General features: G+C 42.4%; 1 protein-coding gene across 1 annotated transcript in view; it reads right to left on the reverse strand.

The window, feature by feature from the left end:
• The window catches only part of LOC119893037 (RNA-binding Raly-like protein), a gene marked incomplete in the record, with an annotated part of 233,791 nt that overhangs the window by 155,717 nt on the left and 65,574 nt on the right, over positions 1-12,500 (reverse strand). Inside the window, 2 exon segments of the mRNA XM_038704960.1 lie at positions 5,897-6,042; positions 11,058-11,171. Of these exon segments, the coding sequence (XP_038560888.1) occupies positions 5,897-6,042; positions 11,058-11,171 (260 nt within the window).

Raw genomic sequence — 12,500 nt, forward strand, 5'->3', positions numbered from 1 at the left:
AGGTTATTTCAAGATGCCACATTGTACCTCAGTGATGCACTTACAGACTCGGACAGACGCCTCCTTCTGGACAGAAGTTGGTGTTAATAATAGATTATCCACAAGATGGCAGTGTCACATTACCTTCTACAGTGTACCTCAATGGAGCCCCTCTCCACGCAGTTACTGAGGTAGCTATTTATCCTGTGGGGCATTGGTGTGGATAGTTTAAAGGGAAAAGGATAGTACATTTACCCTGTGGTCATAGTTGAGGGGGAAATGGTATATTTAACCTGTGGGGGTAGTAGTGGTATATATTTACCCTGAGGGGTTAGTAGTGGTATTTATTTACGCTGTGGGGTTTGTTTGTGGGGTTAGTAGTGGTAAATATTTACACTGTGGGGTTAGTTTGTGGGGTTAGTAGTGGTATATATTTACCCTGAGGGGTTATTAGTGGTATTTATTTACCCTGTGGGGGTAGTAGTGGTAATATTTACCCTGTGAGGGTAGCTGTGGGGTAGTAGTGGCATAGATTTTCCCTATGGGGTTAGTAGTGGTATATATTACCCTGTGGGGTTAGTTTGTGGGGTTAGCAGTGGTATATATTTACACTGTGGGGTTAGTTTGGGGTTAGTAGTGGTATATATTTACCCTGAGGGGTTAGTAGTGGTATTTATTTCCCCTGTGGGAGTTTGTGGGGGTAGTAGTGGTAAATATTTACCCTGTGGGGGTAGTTATGGTATATATTTAGCCTGTGGGGGTATTAGTGGATTATATTTACCCTGTAGGGATAGCTGTGGGGTTAGTAGTGGTATATATTTACCCTGTGGGGTTTGTTTGTGGGGTTAGTAGTGGTAAATATTTACCCTGTGGGGGTAGTAGTGGTAAATATTTACCCTATGGGGTTAGTAGTGGTATATATTTACCCTGTGGGGGTAGTAGTGGTAAATATTTACCCTGTGAGGGTAGCTGTGGGGTAGTAGTGCCATAGATTTTCCCTATGGGGTTAGTAGTGGTATATATTTACCCTGTGGGGTTAGTAGTGGTATATATTTACCCTGAGGGGTTAGTAGTGGTATATATTTACCCTGTGGGGTTAGTAGTGGTATATATTTACCCTGAGGGGTTAGTAGTGGTATATATTTACCCTATGGGGTTAGTAGTGGTATATATTTACCCTGTGGGGGTAGTAGTGGTAAATTTACCTATGGGGTTAGTAGTGGTATATATTTACCCTATGAGGTTAGCAGTGGTAAATATTTACCCTATGGGGTTAGCAGTGGTAAATATTTACCCTATGGGGTTAGTAGTGGTATATATTTACCCTGTGGGGGTAGTAGTGGTAAATATTACCCTGTGAGGGTAGCTGTGGGTAGTAGTGGCATAGATTTTCCCTATGGGGTTAGCAGTGGTATATATTTACCCTGTGGGGTTAGTTTGTGGGGTTAGTAGTGGTATATATTTACCCTGGGGGTAGTTATGGTTATATTTAGCCTGTGGGGGTATTAGTGGATTATATTTACCCTGTAGGGATAGCTGTGGGGGTAGTAGTGGTATATATTTACCCTGTGGGGTTAGTAGTGGCATATATTTACCCTGTGGGGTTAGCAGTGGTATATTTACCCTGTGGGGGGTATGGTATATATTTAGCCTGTGGGGTATTAGTGGATTATATTACCCTGTAGGGATAGCTGTGGGGGTAGTAGTGGTATATATTTACCCTGTGGGGTTAGTAGTGGCATATATTTACCCTGTGGGGTTAGTAGTGGTATATATTTACCCTGTGGGGGTAGTAGTGGTATATATTTACCCTGTGGGGTTAGTAGTGGTATATATTTACCCTGTGGGAGTAGCTGTGGGGGTAGTAGTGGTATATATTAACCCTGAGGGGTTAGTAGTGGTATTTATTTACGCTGTGGGGTTTGTTTGTGGGGTTAGTAGTGGTAAATATTTACCCTGTGGGGTTAGTAGTGGTATATATTTACCCTGTGGGGGTAGTAGTGGTATATATTTACCCTGTGGGGTTAGTAGTGGTATATATTTACCCTGTGGGAGTAGCTGTGGGGGTAGTAGTGGTATATATTTACCCTGAGGGGTTAGTAGTGGTATTTATTTACGCTGTGGGGTTTGTTTGTGGGGTTAGTAGTGGTAAATATTTACACTGTGGGGTTAGTTTGTGGGGTTGGTAGTGGTATATATTTACCCTGAGGGGTTAGTAGTGGTATTTATTTACCCTGTGGGGGTAGTAGTGGTAAATATTTACCCTGTGAGGGTAGCTGTGGGGTAGTAGTGGCATAGATTTTCCCTATGGGGTTAGTAGTGGTATATATTTACCCTGTGGGGTTAGTTTGTGGGGTTAGCAGTGGTATATATTTACACTGTGGGGTTAGTTTGTGGGGTTAGTAGTGGTATATATTTACCCTGAGGGGTTAGTAGTGGTATTTATTTACGCTGTGGGGTTTGTTTGTGGGAGTAGTAGTGGTAAATATTAACCCTGTGGGGGTAGTTATGGTATATATTTAGCCTGTGGGGGTATTAGTGGATTATATTTACCCTGTAGGGATAGCTGTGGGGTTAGTAGTGGTATATATTTACCCTGTGGGGTTTGTTTGTGGGGTTAGTAGTGGTAAATATTTACCCTGTGGGGGTAGTAGTGGTAAATATTTACCCTATGGGGTTAGTAGTGGTATATATTTATCCTGTGGGGGTAGTAGTGGTAAATATTTACCCTGTGAGGGTAGCTGTGGGGTAGTAGTGCCATAGATTTTCCCTATGGGGTTAGTAGTGGTATATATTTACCCTGTGGGGTTAGTAGTGGTATATATTTACCCTGAGGGGTTAGTAGTGGTATATATTTACCCTGTGGGGTTAGTAGTGGTATATATTTACCCTGAGGGGTTAGTAGTGGTATATATTTACCCTGTGGGGTTAGTAGTGGTATATATTTACCTGTGGGGTTAGTAGTGGTATATATTTACCCTGAGGGGTTAGTAGTGGTATATATTTACCCTGTGGGGTTAGTAGTGGTATATATTTACCCTGAGGGGTTAGTAGTGGTATATATTTACCCTGAGGGGTTAGTAGTGGTATATATTTACCCTGTGGGGTTAGTAGTGGTATATATTTACCCTGAGGGGTTAGTAGTGGTAAATATTTACCCTATGGGGTTAGTAGTGGTATATATTTATCCTGTGGGGGTAGTAGTGGTAAATATTTACCCTATGGGGTTAGTAGTGGTATATATTTACCCTATGGGGTTAGCAGTGGTAAATATTTACCCTATGGGGTTAGTAGTGGTATATATTTACCCTGTGGGGGTAGTAGTGGTAAATATTTACCCTGTGAGGGTAGCTGTGGGGTAGTAGTGGCATAGATTTTCCCTATGGGGTTAGTAGTGGTATATTTACCCTGTGGGGTTAGTTTGTGGGGTTAGCAGTGGTATATATTTACCCTGTGGGGGTAGTTATGGTATATATTTAGCCTGTGGGGGTATTAGTGGATTATATTTACCCTGTAGGGATAGCTGTGGGGTAGTAGTGGTATATTTACCCTGTGGGGTTAGTAGTGGTATATATTTACCCTGTGGGGTTAGTAGTGGCATATATTTACCCTGTGGGGTTAGTAGTGGTATATATTTACCCTGTGGGGTTAGTAGTGGTATATATTTACCCTGTGGGGGTAGTAGTGGTATATATTTACCCTGTGGGGTTAGTAGTGGTATATTTACCCTGTGGGAGTAGCTGTGGGGTAGTAGTGGTATATATTTATCCTGTGGGGGTATTAGTGGATTATATTTACCTGTGGGGGTAGCTGTGGTATATATTTACCCTGTGGGGTTAGTAGTGGTTATATTACCCTGTGGGGGTATTAGTGGATTATATTTACCCTGTGGGGGTAGCTGTGGGGGTAGCAGTGATATTTATTTACCCCGTGGGGGTAATAGTAGTATATATTTACCCTGTGGGGGTAGCTGTGGGGGTAGTAGTGGTTTATATTTACCCTGTTGGGTTAGTTTGTGGGGGTAGTAGTGGTATATATTTACCCTGTGGGGGTATTAGTGGATTATATTTACCCTGTGGGGGTAGCTGTAGTATATATTTACCCTGTGGGGTTTGTTTGTGGGGGTAGTAGTGGTATATATTTACCCTGTGGGGGTATTAGTGGATTATATTTACCCTGTGGGGGTAGCTGTGGGGGTAGTAGTGGTATATATTTACCCTGTGGGGTAGTAGTGGTATATATTTACCCTGTGGGGGTATTAGTGGATTATATTTACCCTGTGGGGGTAGTAGTGGTATATATTTACCCTGTGGGGGTATTAGTGGATTATATTTACCCTGTGGGGGTAGCTGTGGGGGTAGTAGTGGTATATATTTACCCTGTGGGGGTATTAGTGGATTATATTTACCCTGTGGGGGTAGCTGTAGTATATTTACCCTGTGGGGTTTGTTTGTGGGGGTAGTAGTGGTATATATTTACCCTGTGGGGGTATTAGTGGATTATATTTACCCTGTGGGGGTAGCTGTGGGGGTAGTAGTGGTATATATTTACCCTGTGGGGGTAGTATTGGTATATATTTACCCTGTGGGGGTATTAGTGGATTATATTTACCCTGTGGGGGTAGTAGTGGTATATATTACCCTGTGGGGGTATTAGTGGATTATATTTACCCTGTGGGGGTAGCTGTGGGGGTAGTAGTGGTATATATTTACCCTGTGGGGGTATTAGTGGATTATATTTACCCTGTGGGGGTAGCTGTAGTATATATTTACCCTGTGGGGTTTGTTTGTGGGGGTAGTAGTGGTATATATTTACCCTGTGGGGGTATTAGTGGATTATATTTACCCTGTGGGGGTAGCTGTGGGGGTAGTAGTGGTATATATTTACCCTGTGGGGGTAGTAGTGGTATATATTTACCCTGTGGGGGTATTAGTGGATATATTTACCCTGTGGGGGTAGTAGTGGTATATATTTACCCTGTGGGGTATTAGTGGATTATATTTACCCTGTGGGGGTAGCTGTGGGGGTAGTAGTGGTATATATTTACCCTGTGGGGTATTAGTGGATTATATTTACCCTGTGGGGGTAGCTGTGGGGGTAGTAGTGGTATATATTTACCCTGTGGGGGTATTAGTGGATTATATTTACCCTGTGGGGGTAGCTGTGGGGGTAGTAGTGGTATATATTTACCCTGTGGGGGTAGTAGTGGTATATATTTACCCTGTGGGGGTATTAGTGGATTATATTTACCCTGTGGGGGTAGTAGTGGTATATTTACCCTGTGGGGGTATTAGTGGATTATATTTACCCTGTGGGGGTAGCTGTGGGGGTAGTAGTGGTATATATTTACCCTGTGGGGGTATTAGTGGATTATATTTACCCTGTGGGGGTAGCTGTGGGGGTAGTAGTGGTATATATTTACCCTGTGGGGGTATTAGTGGATTATATTTACCCTGTGGGGGTAGCTGTGGGGGTAGTAGTGGTATATTTACCCTGTGGGGTTAGTAGTGGTATATATTTACCCTGTGGGGGTATTAGTGGATTATATTTACCCTGTGGGGGTAGTAGTGGTATATATTTACCCTGTGGGGGTATTAGTGGATTATATTTACCCTGTGGGGGTAGCTGTGGGGGTAGTAGTGGTATATATTTACCCTGTGGGGGTATTAGTGGATTATATTTACCCTGTGGGGGTAGCTGTGGGGGTAGTAGTGGTATATATTTACCCTGTGGGGGTAGTAGTGGTATATATTACCCTGTGGGGGTATTAGTGGATTATATTTACCCTGTGGGGGTAGTAGTGGTATATATTTACCCTGTGGGGGTATTAGTGGATTATATTTACCCTGTGGGGGTAGCTGTGGGGGTAGTAGTGGTATATATTTACCCTGTGGGGGTATTAGTGGATTATATTTACCCTGTGGGGGTAGCTGTGGGGGTAGTAGTGCTGGTAGTGCAGCGGCTCGTCCTCGCTGGCCTCTCCTGGTTCAGGACTTTCTCTCTCCAGACTGCTGACTGAGCCTCTGTGAGGAGACACACTGGGCTCCCTGCTCTGAGGACACTCTGACACAGACACACACACACACACAGCATCACTACAGTTGTGAGTACCATCAGTGACATTGTGTATTCTTTGACTGAACCCTGCAGATGATCTTACTCTCCTTCTGTGTCGTACAGCTCTGCATATTTTATACATTGGAGCTTTTGGGGCATCTTGGTGGCCTCGGCGAATCAAGACCATATAATCCTAACATCCCCTTTGTTGCTGTTCTCCCTCCCTCCCTCTCCCTCTCTCTCTCCCCCTGTCAGCCTTTCACCGGCTCCGACCTAAAAGGTTCATTTCCATTGTGGATAAAAACATAAAACCATAACACCAGTCGAGACAAAACATGAGTGGCTATATGTTCCAAGCTCTCCTAATATAAATGAGAGAAATCATCTGTTCAAGGACACTATGAAGATCAATTCTTGGCTTAAAGGAGGATTATTCCACAGCAGAATAAAGAAATGTGTTTTTACCCATCAAACTCTTATATAAGTGTGTATACACTACAAAAGTTTTCAGAACACCGCTATGTTTCTTGTGTGTATTGAAATACAAGTAGTTCAAGTCTGACATTTTTATATATAAAATCAACAATTAAATGAAGGCGTTCCGCTCATTATTTCACCGTAGGATTAACCGATGACCACCTGGTTTGTCTTCCCTGATTAATATTATAGATAATATATATTATATTGTACAAATAAACCTTCTGAGGGGGTTTACACATGGGAACAGCTCTAGAAATGTGTTTTCCCATCAACTTTCAAGGCTTCATTTCCTTCCACTGCTGCTGAATAACCAAAGAAGGAAAGACAAAGTTTAGGTCAGCAAAACTGAGAAATAATGTGAATTTCAGAGATAAACAATTTTCAGGGTTCAAGTAATGAGTTGACAACTTCAAGTTATTCTGTACCAGTGACAGGAAATGAAGCTTTGAAACACATTTCTACAGTAAACACCCTCAGAAGCTTTATTTTTAAAATAGAATATATATCATGTCTAATATTAAGGTTCAGTGTGCAATATTCAGTGGTGTGTAAAGAGCTTACATAATGAAGCGTTATGTTTTTATTACTTCACAATGGGTCATTTCTATGTACAAACACCTCTTACATGGACGACACCACGTTGCGCCGCCATGTTTCTACAGCAGCCCAAAAGGACAAACTGCTCTACACTGAGAAAAAAACCTCACTAAGTTGTTACATACAAAGAAGAAGAAGAACAACAAGTACCGTTAGTAGTAGTTGTCAACTGCTTTATTAGAAAAAAGAAAATCCTACAGCTGATTGCAATTCACAACCCTCACCACTAGATGCCACTAAAACTTACACACTGAACCTCTAATGAAGGAACACAGACCATGGTCATTTGTTGATCCTATAGTGAAATAACATTGTTTTTAACTTTGACAGTTTTCTGCTGACTTTTGTACCATTTAATTTTTTTTCACTGGACTTGAACTACTTAGATTTCAATAAGATAGAAAAATAGGGGTGTTCTAAAATTTATGACCAGTTATTATTATTATTATTATTACCAGTGTATTTATATTCATCATGAGCTGAACTCAAAGATCTAAGACTTTCTCTATGTACACAAAAGGCCTATTTCTCTCAAATATTGTTCACAAATCTGTCAAAATCTGTGTTAGTGAGCACTTCTCCTTTGCAGAGATAATCCATCCACCTCACAGGTGTGGCATTTCAAGATGCTGATCAGACAGCATGGGGATTGCACAGGTGTGCCTTAGGCTGGCCAAAATAAAAGGCCTTAGGATGGCCACAATAAAAGGCCACTCCAAAATGTGCAGTTCCATCACACAGCACAATGCCACAGATGTCGCAAGTTTTTGAGGGAGTGTGCAATTGGCATGCTGACTGCAGGAATGTCCACCGGAGCTGTTGCCCGTGAATTTCTCTACCATGAAAACATTGAAAAACAGACACACGCACACTGAAAACTGTCACACAGGCACTGACAATGTTTTTTAATGTTTTAACCCCCTCATAAAAGCCGTCTCCAAAGGTGTTTCAGAGAATGTGGCGGTACGTCCAACCGGCCTCAAAACCGCCGACCACGTGTAACCACAACAGCCCAGGACCTCCACATCCAGCATCTTCACCTCCAAGATGGTCTGAGACCAGCCCCCCGGACTGCTGCTGCAACAATCGGTTTGCATAACCAAAGAATTTCTGCACAAACTGTCAGGAAATTTAAATACTGTTGAAACTATGGTTATATGTAAACTGTCCGTCTAAAAAACTTTCATTCAAATCTGGCCCTCTTAGAACCTTGAAGTCTGTATCTGGCATCACCTAAATAAATACCTACTGGGTTCCAGATACAGAAACTGTGACTGGGTTCATTTACCTGTTAAAGTTTCACACACAGGTTTTCATTATTCTGCTAAACTGTCGTGCGACCTCACCCTCAGCGCAGAGGGAGAGAAGTTTTTCTAATATTGGTGTTGGAGGGAAGACTCATGTAAAGAAGTGAAGACTGTCAACATGTCACTTTGGATAATTGCCTCATATTTTTTTTATCCTCGCAAAGAAAATTTTCAAGGTAGAGAAATAAAACCAACACACACACACACAGACTTGGTCGACGACAAGATAACTCCTGAGCGCTGAAGGGGAGCTTATGAAAGGTTATGAGGCCGGTGTTTATCACTGTTTACCTCACTGTCATAATCCACGCTCTCCTGGCGGCGGTTTTGTCATTGAACCATTACTCACAGATGCAGCGTGATAGCGGATCACATCTGATGGTAAACAAACCAACTCTCTCCACGTTGCCACTCCCTCGCAGATCGTTTGCAATAATAAACTTCAGTTCAGAGGAAGTACCAGGATCTGACCTGGATCACACTGATGTGTGAGGCCGATATTGTTTTTTTTTTTATAATAAAACTGGGATCTGGACTTGTCAGCGTCAGCTGTGATATGATGGACTCGATTCACAGTGACAGATTAATATGTTTATTAATACTGGTGGCCTATGGGAAGCCTCTGGTGTGACATAAGAAGGGAGCCCACTGTCTCTTCATCTTATAGACAGTGGTGGAATGTAATACATTTAGTACTGTACTTAAAGCAACAGTAATTTTATCTGAAAACAACAGCTTCAAAATCATTTGATGCTATACTGACTTGTAAAAAGGTGAGTGGCCTCTGTCTCTGGGCTCGCAGTGCCAGCTAGGCGCTATGTAACACTGGAGTCCCTTTAGAACCCTGCATTTCAGCCTGAGACTGAAAGGGCCCCACTTATTTACGCCCCTGGGACTTTTACTGTTTAAGACATCCATCAATTAAAAGAAACTAGGAGAAGTTGGAGATGGAGATGCGGACTCGAGTTAGAGACTCGGACTCGAGTGCGACTTAAGTCGCACACACAGTGACTTCAGACTCGACTTGGACTCGAGGCGCGGGACTCGTGAACAATGTTTATTTTTAAGAAATGTCTGATGAGCTTGCTGTTATTCCCTCCCAAAGTTACCTATAACCTGCCTACGTAGCATCTGCTGTGTGCGGCCGCACGTGAGAGAGGACAACAAACACCGGCAGCTGCTGTGCCATTTATCATAAACCTTGGCTTTAAAACTTCATACAACAAGACCCAAACAAAGACGAGCTGAACGCAAATATGTGGTGAGTGAACATGTTTAGCTCAGTATTGGCCATCTAACGTTTGCTTGCTTCTTGCTTCAGCTACGACCTACCGGAGGTTTGCGCCGACTGTGCGTTATGAAAAGATGAACGAGCGTTTGTTTACTTGCCAAACTTGTGGTGGTCGATTAACGTAATCATTTACGTCCCGCTGGCTGCCATCACGTTAATTATTACCGTTGGCTAGAAAGACGTTACAGGTTTATTGTTGATCATGTAACCTAACCTTACAGTTTTATTTAATTATAACATTACGCTGGTGTTGACTTAGAGTAGTTTATAAGCTGTCATTAACTGCATTGCACATTATATGGTTGTGCTCTGTAAGTTAAAAACAGGTTAGAGCTTAATTGTTGACCATGTTAACTTTACAGTTTTGTTTAGTTAACGTTACACTGGGTTTAGGAGTCTGGGGAGTGTTTTGACTTACAGTATTTAATAAGCCGTCAATAATTGAATTGTACTTTACATGGTTGTGCTCTGTAAATGAAAAACAGGTTACAGTTACAGAATTCCTTATTGCTCTGCAGTTTTATTAGCAACCTGGATTGAACTTGACTTGGACCCTAGCTCAAAGACTTGTGAGCATCTCTGGATAAAACAGAAATAAACACGATTTGTAACCCATTACATCGACACATATGATACAGTCTGCTCACACAGGGGCTTCTGGCTGTAGTGTTAGGAGGCTGACTCGTTTTTCATTTGGGATTGGCCATGTTCTGTGCTGAAGGCTTGATTTTTGATGCATAGCCTAGATGTAAGTTAAGACAACCTGCAAGTTTTTTTTAAATTATTTGTTTACATTGTAGGCTATAGCCCGTTTGTTTTCCTGCATGCCGTTGCCAGGAGCAGCAGCCTGGCATAGCTTGTCAAAAATGCCTTGGTAGTGATTATAAACGTTTAAACTTAAACCATTGTCATCTATGGATTTTATTGTAGGCAAGTCAAGTGTTGATTTGAGTGCCGAATTTGATCATAAACTTACTGTCGACCACAGGCCGCTTGACTGACTGGCACCCCATAATATCAACAAATCACAAAATTGACTTGCACGCTAAACCGTTACAAGCTGTTAGCATAGTTACTGCTGGTTCAAATGGACTTTTTTAATGATCACTTGACAAGAAGTGGCTTGAAGCTTTGAGATGAAGAGGATCTTTAATGTGGTCAAAAGGGTTCAACAATAATGTGCTTTATTTCGGGTATCTGACCGTCTGGCTTGTGCACAAAAACAGGGGCTCTTTTTAAGAGGGTTTACTTTCCCTTTCTGACCCTGAGGCTGGGGGTTTGATTTCTACAAGACAGCAAAACAGTTGCCAGGGACAGGAAGCTGTCCAACCGTTTGTTGTCTCTACCTGAGCAGTCCTTCCTCTGTCTGTCCATCATGTCTACGCTGTCCAACAGGCCATCGATCTGAACCTTGATCACTGTCAGCTCCCTCTTGATGGCAAGTAGCTCCGCCATCTTCACTGCAAAGAGACAGAGAGAGAGATGAATGAGCTAAGGGAGTGATTTACTATGTTGTCGCTCAAAAGTCTTCCCCTAAAGAGATAAGATGTTCAACGACCACATATGAGTGTAACATCCACATACATTGTCTGGCATATAGTGTGTTGGCTCTGTTTCCATGACAAATACACCCAGAAACAACATGGACCAAAGTATAAGATCATGCAGAACTGTGTTTTCCCTTCACGAGCTAAAAACATACTTGAAAATCATTTTGGACCAGAGTCGGGTTTTCAGCTCCATACAGATGTAGATATCATCCAGTGACCCCTGCAGTCATCAAGCCTGTAGTCCTGCACCATAAATTACCCTCAGCGCTGCAATCCCACCTCCTTCCACTCCACAAGCCTTGGCCCGCCAACAGCTCGCCAAACGACCCTGAAAACTACTTCACTCCTGAAAGCTTTTCGACCTCAGAAGCTTGCAAAGGCAATCTAATTTTCTTGTGATGATGCAAAGTAAAAACTATTAAGGCTTGTAATAAACTAGTATAAACAATTCTTATTTGCCATGCTCTATTAACTCTGTCTAATTGCGAGTGCTGATAGGCTCGGCTGGGTTATAGCAGGAAGGAGAGCCCCGCGGTACAGAAGCGTTTAATGAAGAGACCATCTGGCGCACCCCCCACTCTCCTTCTCTGCTGCACCCTGGGGCCCTACCACCGAGACGAGCCATCGCACAGCCGGCAGATAACATGAGCAGAGTTTGTGAATCCTCTGAGCGCTCCAGGTTTCCACAGGAGATCATGTCAGTTGCAGATTTACAGATTTTAAAAAGGCTAAATATCACAGCTACAAGTGTGCAAAAATGTGAACCCCCCAGGCTGAGGCTCTTGTGTGAGTTTGAAATCTAAAAGCCTTTTAATTGGAGAGGGTTGAGGTGTTAAACAGCCCTGCGTATCGACCTCTGCCATCAGCAGTGTGCTGGTGTCTCTTCCCTCACTGGTTAAGAGCCTTTTGACATTCAAACCCACACAACTGCCTGAACTGTTTCTGCCACACTCGCAGGATGCACTCTCAGTCACAATATTTCTTTTCGACCTTCACACTCAGCAGTGCTATGGTCATAACCCCGGTTATAATGAATTTTGGATGTATTCATTTGGTTCGATGATCATGTGGAGCTCAGTGGATAAAAAAAACAATACTACAAATAAATACTTTTGGCAAACAAAGACAAAACCCTGAATCGTCAAATCAAGACAGTCCTTGGAAAGCTGCCTTGGTGGAGACTAAATAGCCAATATCCAACATGTCCTTTTGCATGGTATAAGATATAATACATACAAT

Source organism: Micropterus salmoides, unplaced genomic scaffold, assembly GCF_014851395.1.
Source record: "Micropterus salmoides isolate LMB-PRFRI ecotype aquatic unplaced genomic scaffold, ASM1485139v1 Ms_hic_scaffold_8, whole genome shotgun sequence".
In the NCBI taxonomy this organism is placed as follows: Eukaryota; Metazoa; Chordata; class Actinopteri; order Centrarchiformes; family Centrarchidae; genus Micropterus; species Micropterus salmoides.